Source organism: Marmota marmota, unplaced genomic scaffold (genome assembly GCF_001458135.2).
Source record: "Marmota marmota marmota unplaced genomic scaffold, marMar, whole genome shotgun sequence".
Lineage (NCBI taxonomy): Eukaryota > Metazoa > Chordata > Mammalia > Rodentia > Sciuridae > Marmota > Marmota marmota.
The window spans coordinates 32,863,521-32,887,017 of NW_026000005.1; the positions used below are offsets into that span (position 1 = coordinate 32,863,521).

At 38.6% G+C, this 23,497-nt stretch overlaps 1 protein-coding gene across 2 annotated transcripts in view; it reads right to left on the reverse strand.

Moving 5' to 3' along the window:
• Positions 1-23,497, reverse strand: part of Abca12 (ATP binding cassette subfamily A member 12) — a 161,837-nt gene that overhangs the window by 133,718 nt on the left and 4,622 nt on the right. For both annotated transcript variants that reach the window (XM_048808508.1, XM_015481335.2), the window contains exon 2: positions 18,319-18,412. In XM_048808508.1, coding sequence (XP_048664465.1) covers positions 18,319-18,412 — 94 coding nt within the window. The remainder of the gene's footprint in view (positions 1-18,318; positions 18,413-23,497) is intronic.

The window sequence follows — 23,497 nt, forward strand, 5'->3', positions numbered from 1 at the left end:
CCTTATAACTTGGACTGTCATTTATTCATTTATATATTTACACTGTACTTATAAATAATTGCAGTAGAGTTACCATGCAGGCAGGGGCAGGAAGAGGAGAGGAGGAAGGACAGACGTGTTCAACAGGGCATCAATGGCTTCCGCAAGGACTTTAGACACATAGGTAATTGGAGAAGCAAGTAATGTTAGCAGACAGACCCCAAATACAAGGGAAAAGACCATTATGTGGAATTTATTTAGAGCATAAAAAGTAATGGTGGCAGAAGAAGTCAGGACCCCCGGATTGAAGGCAAGACAAGAGAGAATGATCATAACTGAGAGAGAAAACAGGGAGACAGCAAGGGATGGGGAAATTTTTAAGCCTTGCCAGGAAATGATTTGCTCTGCTACTCAAGCATCTGGCCAGAAGCCACCACTGTCTTTAGGAGGGGGCTGGGCTGGCCACCATCATGGCTGGCCAAAGGATTCAGGATGATCTGTACTTTTATTTTAAGATCAATCAGGGTATGTTGGGTTCGTTGTAGTAGTTAATTTTAACCTATCACCTAGCAACTAACTTTCTCGTTAATCCTAGTCCACCATCCAGAGGTGGCTGTTAACGTGTAAAGCTGCCAAATCAGAAATACACCCATCCAGGGAGAGTTAAGTGAAAATAAGGGCCTCTAGGAGTATGGAAGTCAGGGCAGCACTCTGCAGGAAATACTTCTCCTTGACTTCAGTCAGCTCTGGAACATGCTTCAGTAGCATCCGGGGTGTTAGAAGAAAGTTTCCATCAGAGAAATGAGTGGTGCTTCAGGTTAACGTGGCCTGGTTGAAATACTGTAAAGGCACCTCCACCTTTGCCTGAACAGGGCCTAAGGATAAGCAAACCTAGAATCCTAAAACCCTCCAGCATAGTGCAGCCTACAATCCCCATTTATCCCTCTGTCCCACCAGTGACCAGGAGAGTCTGGAGCAGCTGATATGATTACGTTGCTTCAGGGCCTCTGATGCACTTTGCCAACGAGGTCCTTCCTACAAGGAAAAGGAGCTGGACTCTGTTGAGCTTCGCAGTGTTTCCTATGACCACCTTTGTGCATGCTTGCCAACAAACATTTTCATGTACAGCAAACTGTAAGTCTTGTTTTCATCATAAATATACTGACTACCAATAAGACTGTAGGGGAGGAGACCCACAGAGCTCACTTCCTCTAATTATCAGTTAATTATTAATAGTGTCTATTCAGAAGAACTTAATGATGGTGAATGGTCATATGGGCTTAGTATAATCTTAACAGACTGGGAAGCACTGTCAAATATTTATCCAAATTGCTTACTGTGAATCTTTAGTTTTCATTTAGATCACAAATTTCTTCTATGTACTTGCCACTGGACTTGGTCTTAAGAGCAAAAGTAAATATGCAAGTCGAGTCTTACCCAATTTGGGTATGCAAGCTCTGCAGGGGTGGGGATGTGGAAGGTAGAGTTCAGGAAGATAAAAGGGACACACACATTTCTTTTTTTTTTTTTGGTAACAGGGATTGAACCCAGTGGTGCTTAACCACTATGCCACACTCCCAACCCATTTTATTTTTTGTTTTGAGACAGGTTCTCACTAAATTGCTCAGGGCCTCGCTAAATTGCTGAGGCTGGCTTTGAACTTGTGATCCTCCTGCCCCAGCTTCTCAAGCTGCCAGCATTATAGGAGTGCACTGCCGCACCCAGCACACCATGTTGGAAATGATGATAGGGTCATGTATAGGGTGTGCTATTAAAGTATGAAATTGGATTCCTAATAAAATTTTGTGGCAGAGGTAGAGTGGGCAGGTGGGGGTTAGTTTGAGGAAGTGGTACATGCCATGAGTTTTGAAGGCACTAAGTTTTGAAGGGTAAGTTGGCACTAGCTGAGAAAATAACAAGGAAGGGGTGAATAATATATGCAAAGACATGAATGTAAGAAAATCCTAGAGGAGTCTGAAGTACAATAAAACTTCATGATAATGCAATAACTTGAATTCAGATACAAAGCAATTTGCTCACCCAGTCATTTCATTACGCTTGCAAAACAGGACTCCTGTATTTTACATGACTGAATGTTCTAGATCCTGCTTATATTTCCACAGCAGCATTTCAAGCTATAGAAAGTGAGCAAAGTGTGAAATATGTGGATGGGGTTGTGATAAAAGATGGCTCTGAAGAATTACGTAGGGATCAGATTGTGGAAGGTCTAAAGTGTGACACAATAACCTGCATTTTATCCTAAAAGTAATGTTGAGTCAGGAGGATATTAAGGAAAGAAATGTCATATAAAGATGTGTGTTTAGAAAATAACTGGCATCAGCATAAAAGATAAACAGAAAGAAGCTAGAAATGAGTCATAGAAATCAGGTAACAAGCCACAGCAGTTATGAGAGAAAGGATGAAGATCTGAACTGGAGGCAAAGAATTTCAAATGGCATTAGGAAGGACAAATTGACAGGACTTGTTCACTGAAGGGTGTGGGAAAGAAGGGAATGATGGCTTTTCTGTTTTGGATGACTCAGTGGATGGTAGATTCATGTGCCACCATAGCATATCCATTGTGCCATGGTCAGTTCTGGGGAAAAAGAAGATAATGAGTATAGTCTTCTATGTGTTGAAAACTTGTGACAAACCTACATTTCCTTAATTATTCTCTCTTAGGTATTGCAATTAGGTTAGTCTAACATAATGAAAAAAAACATTCGATTTCAATAGCTGGACCTGAGCTAGATTAGATTCATTTTTTTTATGACTCCACTAGGAGATTTGGAAATGAAGCTGTCAGGGGCTTAGTTTGGGGTTATTTGTCATCAGCGCAAACTAGGACTTTAATAAATGGGAAGAGGCAACACTGATTTTATTAAGGAAAAGGAAATGAGAGTGGAGACACCTGTTCTTGGAAAAAGATGGTTCTTTCCTAGTGTTGTCAGGCATTTGTTATGGTGACGCTGACCAATGCTGTGACGAGACATTGTGACTCCCTTGTGAATTTTCAGTAGCAAAAAGGAGGTTGAAACTTTTTTGAAAACTTATGTGATGCAGTCATTTAATCATTCCATAAGTCATTCATGAATCTTATCTGCCCACCCATCCATCTATCCATCTATTCAATAAATATTTATTAAACATCTGCCAAGAGCCATGCTCACTGAAAAAATTAGGAGAACCTGAGAAATTTTAAAAGGGAGGGGTCAAATCATGATCTGAACACTAAAAGGAAACTTTGGTACTTCAGATCTCTGGTGTTTAAAGATGGAAAACAGGACAGGAGATAGGAAAAACCAATGTGGAGTAACAGCCACTCTTGGCTGGACTGATTTTAGCTGTGGTTAAAGCTTATTACTTTTTCAGCATTTCTAATTTAATATTAAGAGTATTTTGACCCAGTGTGCTTCTACTGGCCCAGTTTCACATATATATTATCCTGTACATAAGTATAGAAACCAAACAAAAAATTATATTCTTTCTCAACTTTTAGGATGATTTACATTGACAGAACTAGGATAAGAACCATTAATTTCTTTTTCCCTCAACTACCAGATCAGTGATTCTTAAAGCATGAACTACAAAAAGTAAATGGGTCATAGCCTTTGGGTCATAAGCCACCAAAATTCCTTTAGTTCTAGTCATGTAACTTTACTCTGTTCTTTGATAGCAGCAAGACTTGTATGCTGGTGCTCCAGAACACCTGGTTTCCAGTCGAAGGCTCTGCCCCTTCCTAGCTGTGTAGTCTTGGGCAAGTTACCTAATCATGTTAACCACTTACTGAGCACTCGGTATATTTGCACATACAAACTGTAGGCATCCTTTTATTGTGGTATCATGAATTAGCTTATTACATGCTGTCTTATGAGTTGCATTCTTATTTAATTCCCCCCAACAAATCTATCAACTGTGATTACCCCCAACTGAGGAACAGAGAAGTTAACAAAGTTCACAAAGATCAAGCTAGAACTTGCTTTAAGTACCAACATGCTATAGTTATTACACTCTACGTATTTCTCTAAGAGTTTTGATTTTCCCATCTATAAAGTAGAAACCACAACAATGAATCTGTCAGTATCATTACAAAATTGAGAGACAATTTTACATATAAAAGATCATTGTTGTGGTTTCAATTGTGGCTATTCTATTATCTAGAGGTCAATAACCAGTAGAGTGCTTTTATTTCAAGCCTTTGCCCCCAAATCCAGGCTCCGATATATTCTACTAACTCTCTCTTCCCATCATCTTTCAGACTTATTTTTCTCCAATTAAGTTAGTGACAAGACTCACTGTTTTTTATAATTCCAATGACAGTGTAACTATTTTTTATTCAACCTTTCCTTGCCCTGATTTAGCCTTCTTTCATGATTTGATTAATATGCCCAAATACCATATTTCTATCACCATGTGTCCTTCATTACTAATCAGATACAGATAACACAATAACTTCACCCTGGTATCTAAGATGATGAGTCTCTTAGTCCTATTTTTCCCATTCAGACTCACTGTCCAGTAGAATCTAATGAAACTGGGGCAACATTTATTGATCTACATAGAGTCTGCTGTGTGCTAGGCACTGGTGGTGTTTGATAGGAAAGACAGTCTTAGGCACAGCCCTCCTGAAGAAGAGACCAGAGAAACACACATGAAATGTACACACACATACTCTACAAGGGAGGTATGAGGTGGGGTGAAAATGAATCTAGTGTGGTGGTTCAGAGAGGGCCCTCAACCAGTGTGGCATCATTCACCTCACCGCCATGAATTTTATTCATTCTCTCCCTTCCTTTAAAAAACTCCCCATTTTTCTCCATGCAAATCCAATTATCCTATCAGTCTTTCCCAGGATTCAACTTATTTACAATATTAAAATTTGCCTAACTTCTCTAGCCTCAAATGATTTTCTTTTTGTACTATAGATTGAACTCAGTGACGCTTAACCATTGAGACATTTTTAAATGTTTTATATACAGAAAGGGTCTCTCTAAGTTGCTTAGAGCTTCACTGAGTTGCTGAGGCTAGCTTTGAACTTTTGATCCTCCTGTCTCAGCCTCCCAAGTTGATGAGATACAGGCATATGCCACCATGCCTGAAAACATCTTTTCTTTATATAATCTGAGCACATTTGTGGTTATAGGAATCAGAGTTGATTATGTGATAGATTATGGGTTTTAGAGTTACAACAATTTGATTATTGATATATTTAACTAGAAGCCCTGTATTCATTAGTTTCTACATGGTGCTGTAATAAATGAGTGTTTATTTATGAATGACTGAATGGATATGGACATCAAGTGTCCATCTGAAAATCTTTGCAACCAAACAGGGATTGGAATCATGGCTCTTATACTTCAAGCAATCATCCTAATGCTTGAAATTAACCTAATCCCATGCTTGTTCATTTGCTTTACATTTTATATTTGAGCTAAAATTTGATGCTACTTGTACTAACATTGCAGAAAAACTGATTGCTTATTGTTCTGGAGTTTTGGTTACACTAACATTACCTGTCTTAACAAAGATTTCAAAGATTTCTAACCCCAAAACTGAACCTGTCTATGAAATTCACTTATTTCTGTTGTTTACCTTCTAGATTATATACTTAATGCCAGATTTCTACATCCAACTAAAGATAAATCAACAAAATAAGGACCTTAAATTTTAGCTCAGAACAAATATAATCCATGTAACAAACTACTGTACTTATTTTTATTTTATTTTATTATTTTGATTTTCAGAGCTCTATTTATCCTAAAACCTAAAAGTAACTAGTTAAAGCTAACAGAATTCATGGAAGATGAGTTTAGTCTTTTTTTTTTTGCAGTAGTCAGGTTCAATTTTGGTATAAATTTTTTTCCAGAATAAATTATGTTAGAGTTGTATGGAGAGGGATATAAGATCTGGGTACAAAATGTAGGACCCTAATCCATTCGTTTCCCTTTTAAATGTCAATGCATAATACTACTCCTAGATAAGGATTTTCAGTTGATCCACACTTATTGTTCATGCACGTGCATGCAGTTCATGTGCACGTGCACATAGACACACACACACACACACACACACACACACACAGTACCCATACTCTTTAAAGACTGTGTCCGAAACAACCATGTAATAACACAAAGTTCATTTCCCTTTGAGCCCTGTGGGTAGTCATTATAAAACTTCTCAAACCACAAAGAGTTCCATAGCTTCTATATCATTAGTATCCAAATCCTGAACTTTAAACATAGTGCTCTTTCAACCCAGTATGGCAAAATGACAACCTTTAGAAGAGAGGGGCACTCTGGGATGTACTCCTATTTTCCACTGACTTGTGAATAAATTTGAACAAACTTCTTTTTTTTCCTCCAGCCTTCAATTATTGTTGCACCAAATTCATCCATTTGTTCAACAAATATTTGGCAGGTGACTACTAAGTGCTAGGCAATATTCCAGAGAGTGATTCTGTTAGCTATGCCAACAGCAAGGTGAGCATATCTAACAGACAAGAGTGATTCTGTTTGACAGATTGCATGGTGAGTAGAAAGAGGATGTGCATAGTCAAACCAAATTACATCTTGGCTTCCACACTTAGTAAGATCTGTCACTAAAATCTCTGAAAATAAATGACTTTATCTATAAGATAGTCACAGTTCAAATAATATTTAACGAGTGCCTCCATGTGCAGGCACTGCGCTAAGTGCTAAAAAAGCAGCATGGACAAGCAGATAAGGACTCCACTGTGATGGGACAGTGTATTTCAAGCACATTTGCATGCCCTTACTGCACCATTAGTCTATGTGGGGGGTTTAAAATGTGTCCACAGAATCTTTGGAAGTTTTTCCTCAAAATGTTGAAGCCTAATTCCTTCACCTTTGAATGTGAGTCAGGCTCAGTGACGGTATAGAATATGGAGAAAGCGATGGTCTCTGGCTTTCATGGCTATGTCATTAAAAGGACAGCTTCTGCCTGCATGTCTCTTGGATTGCTTGGTCTTTGGAAAGTCACCTGCCGTGTCCACCATTAAGCACCCTGGGAAGAGTTCCTCTGAAGAGAAGCTGAGTCCACCCACCAACACTTAGCACTTGCTATCCACGGGAGTGATCTACCTTGGAAACAGCTCTAGTCAAGTTGTGAGATGACTGCAGTGCTAACCAAAACCTGATTGCAACCTTGAGAAACTCTGCACCCAAACCTTATAGCTAAGCCACTCCCTAATTTATAATCCATGGGAACTGGAGGATATTAAGAGTTTATTGCTGTCACTTAATCTGAGAGGGAGGGCAATTTGTTACACAGCAATAGACTCATTACCTGTGATAACTCATTACCTGTGATAGGAACATCTGGGTGAATATAAACAATTATGGTGACAAGGTTTTCAAATCCCCTTTTATTCACCTCCCATGTGGGCAAATACAAAATTAAATAATTCCTCACCTATTTCCATTACTACAGGATAAAATCCACACTCCTGGGTTATATTCAGCCCTACAGAATCCAAGCTGATCTCTCCTTTGGCCAAAATAGTTTACCCATTTTTAACCAGATACTCTGAGAATTCCTACCTCCAAGATTTTGATCATGCCTTGTCCACCTACTCTTCTTGTTGTCTATTCATCTTTTTTCCTTCCAAGCATATTTTCATCCTGGGGTAATTCTTAATTGCTTTAATTCATAGCAATTTTTTTAACATCCTGTAGTGTTCATTACTAATGCTGCTCATTTAGTACTCATTTTCCTAAGTACTTGTGCTGTTGCACATCAGCATTAAATAATCAATAAATATTTGCATGCTTATCATGTGCAAAGTACTACAGCAAAAGCTATATTTACTGTTTTTACTTTAATCACATTTAAATTTTTATTTTTAAAATCTATTGTGGCACACCTTCCAGGTGTGCTTCTTCACTCCACAATTAAATTGTAAGCAACTTGAAGACAGAAAGTAGTTCTCTTTTTATAGCCAAGCCACATCTATACAGATATGAAATTTCAGAAGTATCTTTTTACCATCTCTATATAGGGAAGCAGTTTCAAAATAGTGAAAAGATTTTGACATTCATCATTCTCTTGCTATTGATGAAACTGGAAGTATAGTGTTATACCACTAGAGTGTGAAGCGCTTGTTTATGTGAAACTGGGTTCCTCTGGCCATGTAACTTAACCATAAAATCATTTTGGAGGAACAGCTGCTTGGGAAACTGCAAACACTTCAATCCTTTGTTGTCAATGTGACAGTACTTTCTGAGAGGAGGCTTCCTCCCCTCAACTGTCCTGAAAATGTTAGCTTCAACATAAGACATGAAAAACAGCATGAGATTTCTGATATCTTAAGGATTACAGTGGAAAATCCAGTGCTAACGTGAAACAGAGGATGCTGGCAGCCACTGAAATGCTGCAAAGTAACTCAGGGGAAAGCAAGTTCTTCCCTGAAATTATTCATGGAATTAAATCATTCCCTGGTTAAAACAGAGAAAAGACAAATACACAAAATACTAGCAACAGCAGGTGATGCCTATATTATTTTCTTTTCAGTTTGCTGCAATTTCACTCTCCAAATCTGTCCTAAATTGTGTCAATCTCATTTGGACAGTATGAAATTAGAGCATTACAGCCAAACTCGCATTGAAAATTCCACATTATAAAAAGTAATTCTCTATTGTTTTAAAGAAATCTGGCTTTTAAAAATATGGAAAGAAAATGAGGGATTAGCCAGGTACAATGGTGCATGCCTATAATCCCAATGGCTCAGGAGGCTGAGGCAGGAGGAGAACAAGTTCAAAGCCAGCCTCAGCAACTTAGTGAGGCCCTGAGATACTTAGTGAGACCCTGGGTCTAAATAAAATATAAAAAGGGCTAGGGATGTAGCTCAGTGGTTTAGAGACCCTGGGTCCAATCCCCAGTACCAAAAAATTAAAAAAAAAAGGAAGGAGAGAGAGAGAGAGAGAGAGAGAGAGAGAGAGAGAGAGAAGAGAGAGAAGAGAGAAGAAAATGAGGGATTAAATAAGAGGTGTTAAAAAGAACAGAAAGATAGGAAGAACCTGGGGAAGTAGGCTGGGTGCAGTGGCACACGCCTGTAATCCCAGAGGCTCAGGGAGGCTGAGGCAGGGGGATCAAGAGTTCAGACAGCTTCAGCAAAAGTGAGGCCCTAAGCAACTCAGTGACACCCTCTTTCTAAATAAAATACAAAAGAGGGCTGGGAATGTGGCTCAGTGCCCCTGTGTTCAATCCCTGGTACCCTCCCTGCACCCCCAAGAAAAAGAAACGAGGAAACTAGCTATGTCTAAGGGAAATCTATAGACCTTACAGTCCCACAACACTTTTGAGTAATCAAGATGTCATGAAGAAGAAAATTGAAGTGGGAGTTACCAAACCAGAGCTCCATGTCCAACCCACTCACCTGCTCCTGTGTCTCTCAGCCATTTTCCATGTTGCTACAAAATACCATCTGACCCCAGGGGCCTTTTGTTGGCTGTGTGTGTTCATGTGTATGTACGTCTATGTGTGTGCTTGCCAGATGCACAGAAAAGAGTCTGAGACTACACTGAAATGTCAACAGTTCTCTTTGGAGAGTAAGATTATGCGGAATTTCCATTTTATAAATTACCTTATTTAACTTTTATTAATGAGCTTGGACAGAAAAATACAAAAACATTTTTAACTGCAGTTAATTGTTTAAAAATTCCCATGTTTTTTCATCCCCTTCAAAAGTCTAACTCTTCAAGTCTAATACTTTTGGTATTGACAAACAGAATCATCTCCCACATTTTTAACAAATATCATACTCTTTTAGATAAGAGATTCCAAATTCCTGGTACACCTCTTTCCTATACCACATCCTTGCTCATGTTGGTTGCTGTCTGTAAGGGATGCAAAGACCCTAGTTGCCTACCCTGGGAAACTCCTACTCACCCTTCAAGACTCTGCTAAGGCCAGACTTCCATGCCAAGCCTACTCTGATATTCCAAGCACTGCTGTGTAAGCTGAGGCAAAGAGAATTCCATGATCCTGAGCCTGATTTTATTTTAAACTTTGATACTTTGTTCATCATGGAGTTTTTGCATTTAGTTTTGATTTCTAAAGTAATTAAACTTACATGTAATTAATCTCATGCACTGAGTTTTCTTATCAACTTCTCAGATTTTGTGCTACACTGGCCTCATTGTAGCCACAGTCCTGACCCCAAGCAAAGCTGCTAACTCCGTCTTTGCCGCTGCCATTGCTCCTGGATCTGCTCCACTGTGAGACTGCTCACATTGCATTATCACTTCTGATATCTTATTACTCTCCTCTAGGATTGATTCCTTTGAGGATTCATGGTTTCCTTCATCAGCACTTAAGGTACCTAATAGGTATCTTTTGAATGTGTGATGATGGCAAGAATACATGCTGTGAGACTTCAAGTCTCTTAAATGTTCCGAACCTTAATTTCCTCATCTATCCAATAATGATATAAATAAACACAAAATTTATATTCTGCACTAAGCTCTTACTATGAACCAAACATTTTCCTAAGTATTTAAGAATTATTAGCTCATTTTACTCTCCCAACAACTCTATAAGGTAGGTGCTATTATTAATCCCAATAAATAGATGTGGAAACTGACACTCAGCATCCAACAGACTTGTCCAAGGCTTGTGTTTAAACTCAGGCAGTCTGAGTCCACTGTGTGTGCTCTCAGTCTCTATCATGGCTTCTCATAGTAGTAAGATTACATTATAAATATAAATAAGTAAACATGTAACCAAAGATTTTATGTCTGAAAAAGTGCAAATATTAGAGGGCATTGATATTCTGCTCCTCAATAAAATTCTAACTGACCAGAGAGCTGGAGAATATTGTGTGATGTGGCATTTCTTCCACAAGAACTACTTCACTCTAAAAATATATTCGTTCATTTATCAAAGACAAAGGACAGAGTGTGACCTAATCAAAAAAGAATGAGGAAACTTGAATAGAGAGAGCTGCATAAACTGACTATAGTTTGGTGGCCAGATTTCCTGATGCTTGAAAGAATGTTTAACACCTGTCACTTGGGAAAACGTGGTCAGCCAACCACGCAGGCCCTCATCTCCTGTGAAACTGCCTGTGAACCTCCCACAAGTGAGAGGGAATCTGCCCAAATGATTCCCTTAACTCTGGCTCTTAGCTTCAAAGGGATATTGGAAACATCAACTGATACTGGCAAACTCAGCAAGTGATGATGCTACTATACCTGGGAAAGTATTTTAAATAAATAATCATTCATCTTTACTTATCAGGTAGATGTAGATGCTCATGCTCCCTATGAGAGTAACAGGAAGCCCCCTGCTCATTGGGAAAGGAGGATAAGAAAGAGGTAAAAAAGACACTTGACTCCATTAGCCGATTTCTGTGATGCACTCGCCTCTGGGAAGCATAACAGGCAGATCCCCCAAAGTGGGGATGATACAGAAAGAATAGAAAATGAAATAAAAATGAGACTACCACTGTGTGACCAACAGCTATTCTCCACTCTATTTTTTTTCCTTGATGATTAATCTGCACTGTACTTCAGAGGCATTTTCTGGCTCTGTGGTGCAACTCTGTGTACTGAGTCCAGGAGGACATTCATTGAGAAACCCTTCTGCCATGGTGTCTGGCACTAGGGAGTGCCCATGTTCACTGCATGAGTGTCACAGCTGGAGCTGTAGCCAGCCCCATTAGGAGTCGGGCAGAGCTATGTTCACCTTCTTCGCCTTCCTCCCATATATTTCAGACAGCTCTGTGCAGAATGCTAGAGGAAATGGAATCCCCATCTAATCCTCAACTCTATTTCTATGAATTTCACAGAATTTATGTCCATGTTACCATGTGAAGGGTCAATACTATTTCCAAAAAAAAAAAAAAAGTCACTAGTTATTGATTTAGGAATGAGGTCCTGGTTGCAAAATTTAAAAACTGCTCTAAATTTCCCAAAATGTATTAAGCAAGAAGCAGACTATAAAATCTCCCATATAAAAATCTTTCCTAGGCATTCAGAATTCCCAGGTGGACCTAGCTGAGGAGGAGTCATGGGCTTCCTGTTCATTTTCTTTTTCAATATGACATTTTTGATGACATAGTCATATTCACCTGGATCTGAGAATTTAAAATCCAACTAAAACAAGCTGCCTTCTTGTCTTTACCCACTTCATATTCACATTGAGATTTTGGTTTTGTTTTTATTGCCCACTTTTGGGTGAATTTTGCAATCCAGTCACATCATCTCCATCTTTTAAAATGCATCAAATTCTGACCTCTGGCACTCCTGCTTGCGCCCTGTGTTAGGAATTGTGCTGCATCAGGTGTGAGAGTGTTGCTATGAGGTGATTTCTGCTGCCACTGTCATGTCTGATGAGTGAGTCAAGATGGGAGCAGCAAGAATGTCAATGCAGGTATATGCAACACACCAATGAGAGAGATGAAGAGATGATAATTAGAACTGGAGTGATGGGGAAGGCTGCGGGGGAGGGTCTTAGATGTGAACTTACATTCTGACAGCCCTGAGGACAAGACAGGAGCATGTGCATCCCTACAAGGTGGGGATGAGTATGGGATGTAAGGGCATTCAGCTATCTTCTCGGAGGCACAGGCTCCTTACTACAGAACAGGAAGAAGATGCAGTTGGAAGAATTCTAATTATAAAGGTCTCAAATGATGGGAAAAAAGGAGGAGAAACTTGAAAGGCTCAAAAGATGTTTAAGGAGGATTATTTGATGATGAAACATGAGAAGAATTAGAGGTAGGACTTACACAAGCATGCACACACATGCACACGCTCATATACACACAACACTACTGAAGCAATCAAGCGTGGAACAATGGGATCTTGAGCCAAGAGGTAACCAGCAGGATGGAAAGGAAGAGGTAATTCCAGGATGCATTTCACAAGACTAATTGTAACCTGAAAGCTGGTGGTTATGGGAGGTGAGAAAAAGGGAGAAGTCAGAGATGACTCAGGCATTTTGAACCTGAGAAACTGACTAGTGTTGCTGGAACTCAGGAAAATGGAGAAACTGGATGAGGCAATCTCCAAGCAAAAGATTAGTGGTGATGAATCCTGACCCCCCCAGAACAAAATAATTATCATCATAAGTATAAAAGCATGCATGGATCCCACAAACACCAATTGATCAATAATTTCAATCTCCCTTCTCATGTTTTTTCCTAGATCTGCTGACAAGTAGAAAACCCAAATTCACTTTTATAGCCAGGTTCAACCTATAAGTTTTGAGCCAATAAAGGTAGTAAACAAAATGATTTACTGTGTGAGTCCTTCAATTATGAGCATTGAATCATGGGTGTGCTAGAGAGCAGGAACACCAAAATGTATTAAGCACATACACATGCACCTGCTCCCTTCCATGAAGACACCACAGGAAAAGTCATCAGAAACAGCCTCACTCCTCTGGTGTCACAACCCTCACCCATGAGAGGCCTCAAAGGCTTTTTTAAAAGAAGATTACACAATAGTTTCCTCTGACTTATTCAGGTATTGTAAGTAAAACAACCTGCGTGGATTCCACAAAGCAACAATTGATCCCAATTTCAATCTCCCTTCTCACACTTTTTCTAAACCTGTTGATAAGTAAAACAAAACAAAACAAAACAAAAAATTCATTTTTAACCCAGGTTCAATCTATAGCAATGGTAACAGAGAGCATGAGAAAGAAAAAGGAAACGCTGAGAACTTAAATGAACCAGGCCTAGGATCACCTTTGTTGCCACCTATGACCTGAATAAACCAACTGTCTGCAGGTGAGAACTGTATAATGGACGTATAGGATCCAACCCATAGTAACCATATGTACCCTGATAAATTAATATTTCTGTGCCTTAGTTTTTTTTTCCTTTTTAATAGGGGAAGGTGCTAGAGATTGAATCCCAGGGCACTTTACCACTGAGCTATATCCCCAGCCCTTTTTTATTTTGAGAAAGGATCTCACTAAGTTGCTGAGGGCTATCTCAAACTTGAGATTCTCTTACCTCAGTCTCCCAAGTTGTTTGGGATTACAGACATGCACCACTGTGCCCAGCTTTTGCCTTAGTTTTTTCATCATTAAAATAGTTCAAAGAGATGATGTGATACTAACTAAGGTAATATATAAAAGTACTCAGCACAATAACTGACACAGTAAGGATTTAAAGAAATGTTACCCCATGTTAATTATTTTTCTGCACACTGAAAACAAAACGTAGGCTTTGGGAGTCAAAAGACATGCTAGAAGCTTTAGGTGATCTTGCACTTAACAAAGCCATTTAGTCAGATTTGGTTGGATGGTGCTTAGTATAACCCTGGGATAATGGAAATTTGAATATAATTCAATTCCATTCTGCTACTAGCTCCTATTTTCTAATGTGGGTTTTCCTTATCCTCTGAGGAAGCAGGGATGTTAAAAAGTAAGTCTTGGGCTGGGGATGTGGCTCAAGCAGTAGCACGTTCGCCTGGCATGCACGGGGCACTGGGGTTCGATCCTCAGCACCACATACAAATAAAATAAAGATGTTGTGTCCACCGAAAAATAAAAAATAAATATTAAAAAAAAAAATTCTCTCTCTCTCTCAAAAAAAAAAAAAAGAAAGTAAGTCTTGAGGTATTTGGGGTTTAACTGAGTGTCAAGACAGATGTGCATGGAATAATTTCCATTATACTTTTAGTGATACTTTCACTAGCAATTGAAAAAACATTGTTTTCATTAATGTCACAAAAATATGACTACTTGTTCAACATGGCTGCAGTGTGTGTGTGTGTGTGTGTGTGTGTGTGTGTGTCTACTTATCTCCTGTGGCAGGATTTTACTGTTCTTGAAAAACATTGCAATACTTAGAAACTGCTTGCCTGGACTTTCTTGGGTATGTATGTATCAAAAGAAGACAGACTCCTGCATGTTTTGCCTTAGTCTAAACGTATTTGAGGAGGTTCATGTTGTTTGTTTGCCTTTGCTCCCAAGCCTATGGGCTTTAAAGTTTGCCTCTAGACAAGCCACTGCATGCGGAGATTGCAAGAAGTTGGAAGGACTTCAAACTTGGCGCTTTGGCCCACTGCCACCCCGTGTGAACACTCAGAAAGCATCAGGGCCTGCCTGCCTGCCAGGCTGGAGAGGTTTTCTTTACCTGGGATTTGCAATTTGCAGAAGCTAGTTACCTAAGTTGTTTGTTGCAACACAAAAGGAAGGGAGTGAAGACAGATGATATGTATTATACTATGGATTGGCATGCACAGTGACAGGGGTTCACTCACCAAAAATCCAGACTTCTCTAGGTGCCCAACAGCCAAAAAGACTCAGCAGGGCTTTTTTCCATCACTAATTATGTTTTTCTGAATAATTTGTCAAGTTATGCAGACCTGCCAAGCTTTACAAAGAGCAGAATATGCCCATGGGATTATAACTCATTCTCATCATGGCCAAGTTTCAGCTAGGGGTGTAGTCTAAAGTTCTATCTTAATTTTTTTTAATTGCCCAACAAACACTACAGACCAGAAAGGACTTGAACTTTCAAACAGGACATGATTTCCATGATGCTACACCAGGGTGACAAAGAATTAGTCAGATGGCGGGTGCATTCTACATAAAGTGCTCATAATGATGATAAATGAGAAATACATTGAAATGCACCTGTTCCCTGTATTTCTTGATTTCATGATAGAGACAAGTAAGAGGGGTTCATATTTTTAATTTCTAATGTTTAGTCCTCTTTTACTAAATCTAAATGAAACAACATGAAAAATGAGTACTAACTCCTAGATATAATAAATGTGAATCCAGAGGCTCAAAACCAGATACTGGAGCCAGTCTGCCTGGGCTCAGATTCTGGCATCACCACTTATAAAGTGTGCAACTTAGTCAAGTGACTTAGCTTCTCTGTGCATTAGTGTTTCAACTACAAAGGGCATAATTCAGTTACCACCCCAAGAAATTATTATTGTTTATTAGCCAGTTTTAATCTTTCAGCATCATAAATAGAAATGAGAAACAAAGAAAAACAAGAACCACTTTGAAAACCAAGTAAAAATACCGAAATCTAAACTGGAAGTTATTCCCCCTCTATCACCAGAGGAAAAAAGTAACTGCTTCTTTACTAGTTTGGGGTTCTCTGGATTGCTCTACAGAACAGCAGTTTTATACAATTACAACTCAATGTATGTTTTATACTTTGTTGATAATGAGTTGAAACTGCAGGGATCATTTTTATTTGGCTCTTATTTATCCAAGTAAAAATTTCCAGACCTAGGAAGAATTAGTGTGTGAGGGTAAGATTCAATAAAAATCTCCTAGACAAAGAATAAGGAAAGATAGTCTATAATATGTTTCTGTCCTATGCCACACAATGATTGAGTTTTGGCAAACTACAATCTCTCTGGGTTCCAGGTTTCTCATCTGTAAGGCAACAGGGTCCTTCCCATTCTGATAACAAAACAATGAACTATTTTTTAGACTGAGATCTATGTAGTCTAAGAGACTATACTTGCAGTGTTGAAACTATTCTGTAATTTTGTTCTCTCCTAGCCTCAGATTTAATCACTTGATGTCTAATTATTATTACAGTATGATAGGCACACAGTAAAAAAAAATCATTATTCATCTCCTTTCAAATGATGTGCTTTTTATTCGGAGCCCTCTAGATCAAGTTTAGGAGTCACTTGTCACATCGTTTCTCATTTTCTCTTCCTAATTTAGTGGAATTAGAAGAGCTCTAGGGCTAAGGGTATGGTTTAGGTAGAGAATTTGCCTGGAATGTGTGAGGCCCTGGGTTCAATCGCCAGCGCTCTTAATAATTTTTTTTTTTAAAAGAGCTCTCCATGATTTTTCTCCATATACCTCTCAATATTAGAAGGTAGCACTGATAAGTTTAAGACTATTCGTTCCCAAACTTTGTATTTCTCTCTTCAAAGTTACACAAGAGGAAATTGAAAAACCTATTTAAAAAAATAAGAAATTGGTGCAAATGAGCTGTTGAAAGGAGCTATTAAAGTCCTACCACTATCATTAGCAAACTCATCATTAGCATTGTAAACCAGAGTATTTCAGAGCATTTGTCCTACTTCCATGTTGAATCTATTATTTCTGAAGTCCATACCTTACTTACCAATTTTGTAAACTTAAGATACAAAAGAACACATAGATTCCAACAGTACACAATGAGATCAGTCTGTCTTGAAGAACTGACAGGGGCACGCGCTCACACACACACACATACACACACACACTATGAAGAGAATAAAATTGTCCTGTTTTTATAGTAACTTAACAAAAGCTGATCAACTTTATATAATGACATGTGCAAAAGTCCTTTAGAAATAAGGTGCTATTCAAATGTAATAAATTATTTATTATAGCTCTAAGAGTTTACAAGCTCTACGCTAATCGAGTTGATATTTCTTTTGAATTGCCCTATAATGTGTGATTCAAGTAGACTCTGCCACAGCTCTCCTCTTATGTGTTTCAGGACTGGGTAATTGAAAAACACTGCCCTTATTTTTAAAATCACTAGCTTGCTATTGTCTTTACAAAGTAATTCAGCATTGTATTCTTTTACATAACCAATTACTATAATTCACTTGAAATACAAATTGTTTAACAAAAATTAACATATAATGAACAATTTTTTTGAAACTTGAAACAAATCGCTTGACTTTTATTCCTCTACTTAGAAAACTTGTTCCAAAGGGATAAAAAACAAAAGCAAATGCAGCATTGGTCAAATCTCTGGGTTTGGAAAACTCATTTGCTCCAGTTCTAAGGTCGTTTTAGAGTCCTCTCGGCATTTCCATTCTGGATCTAAAAGAAAATAATGAACCGAGTTGGGCATCCTGCCCATTTTATAACTTGGCAATGATTAAATGTTACTGAAACAGCACTAATTAGAAAACAATCTTCTTTGAAACTAAACGTGTTGACACATTTACAACACTCTGTGAAGAGAGAAGAGAGTTTTATAGTCCTCTGAATTTCATTTGTCCAGTTGATCAAATACAAGTCTGTGGTTTCTACTACAAAAGTACAGAATGATCTAGCCTGATACTGCTGCTGGCTTATGCTGCACATATCAGGGTGAGATTTGCGATATAAATAATAAAAGAGTCAAAATTTTATGGAGATTTAAATATTCTGGTTCCAGCATGCTTCAGACTTTTCTAAATATTACAACTTTTCTAATATTACAAATGTAATTTTTCTGTTTGAAAACTGTGAGAAAAACCATACAAACACCTTCAAGTAGTTTTTTCAAGTGGAAAAACTACTCCAAGAAACAAATTTTAGAACAAGACATTGAAGTGGTACCCCAACAAATTTTAAACAGCATCCTAAAGTGAGGGAAACAAATAAATCTCATCTACTTACAAGTTGGTTTTGCTGTTGGAGGAAATTTGGTCCGGGTAATAGCCAAAATTATGAAAATAATGACTGGCCATAAGATCAAGACAAGTGTCCAAAGCTGCAAAATAAAAAATCATAGGAAAAATTGTTAATCAAGTTCTTGAGTCAACAAAACAAAACAAAAACAAAACCCTGAGTATAAGAGGTATGTTACATCATAATATACCAAGGTGGATATTTGACTCTCCATAAATATGGTTATTAAGAAAGGAATGAGAAACTTTTAAAAATACAAGAGACTTTACAAGAATGATTGCTCCAGGATTAACACCTTGAAATGTTCTTCTGAAGTTTCCTTTCTGGTCACCTGTTATGACTATCTCAAGCATGACTATCTTAAAATTCAAATCTAATTGTAACTTCCTTACTTAAAAATCTCTGAGATTCAGGAGGCTGAGGCAAGGGGACCACACATTCAAGGTCAGCCTCAGCAATTTAGTGAGGTCCTATGCAACTTAGCAGGACCCTGTCTCAAAATTAAAAAAAAAAATGGTTAGGGATATGGTTCAGTGGCAAAGCATTCCTGAGTTGAATTCCCAGTACCCCTCTCCCACAAAAAAAAAAAAAAAAAAAAATTATGGGAGTTTCTCAGATGATTCTTAGATAAGAATAAACATTCAAAACAGAACATATGAAACCCAGCATCATTTCAACCCATGCCTGTCTTACTACTTCCAATGTGAGTATTCTGTGCTCAGCCACAAAGCCCGAAATGGCTCCATAAATAATGTTGAGCAAATCAGTAAATTAATAAACTAACAAAATGAATAATTGGGTCAATGAGCAAGTGAGCCAACAGGAATTTGAAGTTCTCTACAAACCTCCCTATGCCACTGCAATATTCTGTATCTGCTTTCACCATAGAACTTCACATGTTAGAGTCAACATTTTTGGGGGGGATGGGGGGAAGCAGAAGGGGGGGCGAGAGCAGGGAGTGGTTCCCAAAATAAACAGGCAGCTCTTATGACAATAACAGTTTCTTATTCACCCCTGAATTTTCATTACCTGGTACAAAATAAATGCTCAAAAAATGCATACTGCATGGAAATTTAAACTTCTATTAGAGATTTTCACTTTAAGGTGCATTAGCAGCCGCTATTTCTTCTTATGTTGACACGATTCAGTTTGAAAGTCACTAACTGCTTAATATTTTATATACCTATAAAATCGGCTCCAGAGCAGTGAAAAACATATTCACAAGAACATTAACTGTAACACGCAAACAGTTACAATGCTCAAACTAAACGATAGAGAACACACCCAGCCCCTATTCGATAAAATTAGACTTGGAACTCTGCTTCTGTTACTTCTGTGGTCACACTTGCTATCTTTCCTCCCCTACTTTTCAGAGAATTTTGGCTTCTGCCAAATCTATTTCTGCCTTGGGCTTTTCAATGCTCTGAAGCAAGCCAAACCCATCAATTATTGATCCTTCAATAACTCCTAGACTAAATTTTCAACTAAAATCCCCAACACGTGTCTAAGACCACTGTTCTCTTTACTAGTAGGCTTGTTGCCAACTTCTTAGACTTTGAGTAGAGGGACAAGTTTTAAAAAGTAGAAGAAGTTCAATGGAGATGGAAGGAAGTTTAAGGTGTTTGGTTTGATCTTAGCTGAAATGCTCCCAGGTAAGACAAATTGCTTGATACGAAACAGCATTTCTCAGACATTTGTGAACATGGAAATCATTTGGGATTTTGTAAGCATGAAGATTTGAATTGAGTAGATTTTAAGTGGGGCCTGAGATTCTATATTTCCAGCAAACTCCCAGGGTAGGTGATGCTGCTGGTTCATGGACTACACTTTGAGGAGAATGGAAGTAGATGTATGCCACCTTCCCCAACTAGCAGGATTGTTTATAAGGTCCTGTAATGTTTTTGTTATAAAGTTTCTTTGAGATCGTCTAGTGGATAGAATTCAGGGTATATTAAAACAAACAAATTTGCTTTTCAATGCTTTGATAGTTGAATTTCAATATAATTATTGTTATTTGTAATCTTACTTTTTTTCATTTTAATTTTTGAATTTAAAAACATTATTCTTAGAAGGGCCATAGGTTTGACCAGATTGCCAAACATATCTATAGCATCAAATATATTAAGGATCCTTGATCTGACCCAACTCCCTTGTTTTATTCTCTGGGTGTGAAAAGCTAGCATAACTTGTCCAAACTCACATATGCAATTAGGAAGCAGACAGGGGACAAGGATCTGATCCCAAGATACATAGCCAGGAATTTTTGTAATTATTCTGCTGCTCTAAGAAGCAAAGAAGAAAGCATTACAGAGAGTGTATTGGAAAAATATGATTGCCATAGAAATAAAAGCTGCTATTACTCCAGCCTAGTTTCTGAAATGGCTGAAATTTAGAGTCTCTTTTTCAAAGATCCTGGATAAAAGTAGATAACATTTTATGGGTCTTATTTGAAATGTAGACTATAAAGAATTAAGGTTAAAAAAATTAACACTTGTAGGTTTATCAGTTTGGTATTTGAAGACATAGTTATTCCTTAAAGCAAGCATTCCTCTGAGTAGGTTTAGTGCCCCACTGCTGCTATTAGGCATGTCTATTCCTTTTCTATGGGAACCCTGTGAGAATTCAGAGATTGAGATCAATTCTACCAACCCAAATAAGCAACCACATTCAAATGAAGGTCATATACTATGGGATATTTTTTAAGTTATTTTTTGATTGATCTAACTTCTTATATTTTAATGAAGATTTTTCATAAATTTTGAAATTAGTTTTAGATATCTTTTAAACCCAGACAAAAATGCAGTCTAAATCAGAAAAGTTTAAGGCAATTTAGGCTTTGTTAAAGGCAAAAATCACAACATGCCCACAAACAAATCTATCATCATAAGCTCTCCCTGGGATTTTAGGTTAAAGTGAGTTGAGAACTTCACTGTATACTAATTTTAGAGGGATAATAAGTACAAAGCTCTCCACACTGTGATCTTGGGAATGTTAAGTTTGACAAATTAATCACAGAATCAAAAAAAAATAAACAAAATTTAAATTTTCATAGCTGCAGGGTTGATCTTAACACCAATTCACATATTATCATAAGAAACGTAGAAAGAAGCAATGTAAAGGATCCAAATACCAACCAATGAGTTATGACTTTTTAGTTCACTTGTTTGGAGAAAGGGCTAATATATTGATTTTAACTGTATAGACCTAAGAGCTACATAAACACATAGAATAAAGCAGGTTTTAAGGTTTGGTATATTTGCTGATATTTTAATTATCTCATACTACCTCTATGCCTCATTTGCATTCCATTCCCCTGCATTCTTGGCATCTAAGAGCATATGCACACTGAATACTTCAGAAGACCCTTGGGGGGCTAGTCTTTGTGCTCTTTGATTTTTCTCAGGTTTATATTCTACTGACATATCCCATTCTGTTCCTTCTCTTCTCCTTCCCATCCTGGACAATTCAATTCAGAAGTCCTTAGGTGATTAAGGTGGGAGGATTAGAAGTCTAAGGTCAGCCTCAAAAACTCAGCAAGACCCTCAGCAACTTAGACTCTGTCTCAAAATAAAATGAAAAATGAAAAGTGACGAGGATGTGACTCAGTGGTAAAGTGCTCCTGAGTTCAATACCCAGTACAAAAAAAAAAAAAAAAAAAAAAAAAAAAAAAAAAAAAAAAANAAGTGCAGCTTTGGTGAAGGGTCGAGGTGGAGACCTAGCTGCCCTGTTGGGGCCCCAAGGGGGTCACTCGCTCGCTGCCCGAGCCCGCTCGCCCACTCCCTGCTTAGCCTAGTTTGCGGCTGCCGCACTAGGATTCCCGGTAGCTAGCACTTGCTGCGGGGCTGCCGGCTCTCACGGGCTGAGAGCTCCCTGGCCCTGAGTTCCAGGCTGTGGTCACCACGGATGCCTAGCTTGCTGAGCGCGCGTTCTGGCACCAGCGCTCAACAGGTCTTTCAGGACGCCATGGAGGATCCTGCGTACCTCGTTAATGTCGGCAGCTGTGCGGGTGGCAGCGTCCCGACCTCACTCTCGCGGGCCCCACTACAACCCCGCAAACTTAAAGGGGTGCCGTTGGGCACCCACCACGCTGGCACCGAGTCACCAGCCTTGGTCTGCCCTTGAGGATCTCACGAAAAGGAGGCGGGTGGTGGTGATAAAGAAAGGAGAATTAATTACGAGTTCTGGCTAATTCAGCCTCTTGCATTGAGGTGTATATATTTAATGAAACTCAATTAGAAAACTAGCGTTATGAAAACAGGTAGGGAAGATAATTGAGCCAACAGTTGAAGGGAGCTCTAGGAGCAATGGAGGAAATTTGTCCCCACAGGTGGCTCGCCTGTGAACTCACTCCTTTGAAGTTCTGAAGTTTATGACATAAAGGGAAAGGAGATTTTTAATAAAGGGGAGTGGGCACTCAGACTAAGGTGGTCTCGCCTCTTGAGAAGACAAACATCTTCACACTCGCGTCGGAATGTCCAGAGAGAAGCTTTAATGGAGAACACCGCGTACAACACCAGCAGACAGGAACCAAGTGCAGTCACAACCCCAGAGCGGCGCGGACACAAGCCAGAGGCGATTAGAGCCAAAGAGCAAAGCTGATTCCTCCCCACTCCTCCCCACTTCGTTCCTAAGTTTGTTGCAAGTAAAGTGCTATTCCTGGGACTCAAAAGAGGGGGTAGGGCCACAGAGACAAGGCAAGTTTCTTTTCCATTCACAAACTGAAACTGCAGAATTTGCCTGAAAGACACAAGCGCCCAAACAGCAAAGGGAATAACACTAAACTGCTGCAGCGTGCAAAAGTGACTGGGGTCAGACTGGTAGCTTCTATCCAAGAAGGCTGGCAGGGAACAGCCACCAACGCTCTTGCAAATATTAAAAAGCAACACTGTTGGATGATGCAAAAGTTTTTCTCGCATTAATGAGTCAAGAGAACAAAATTCTTCTGTGATATAAATGTTTTTTTTTTTTTCTTTAAATTCCAGATAGAATAGATCGTGGGAATTCACTGTATTCTTGGGCTCCTCAAGATCTCCCATCTGATTGACATACAAACGTAACTGCAGGTGGAAAGTCGCTTATATTGTCTCTCTTTGGTTGTGTTGTTTCCCCAACTTTACTTTTGGAATCTGGGGTTTTGCTCTTTAAGCCGCTGCCACTTAATTTTTTT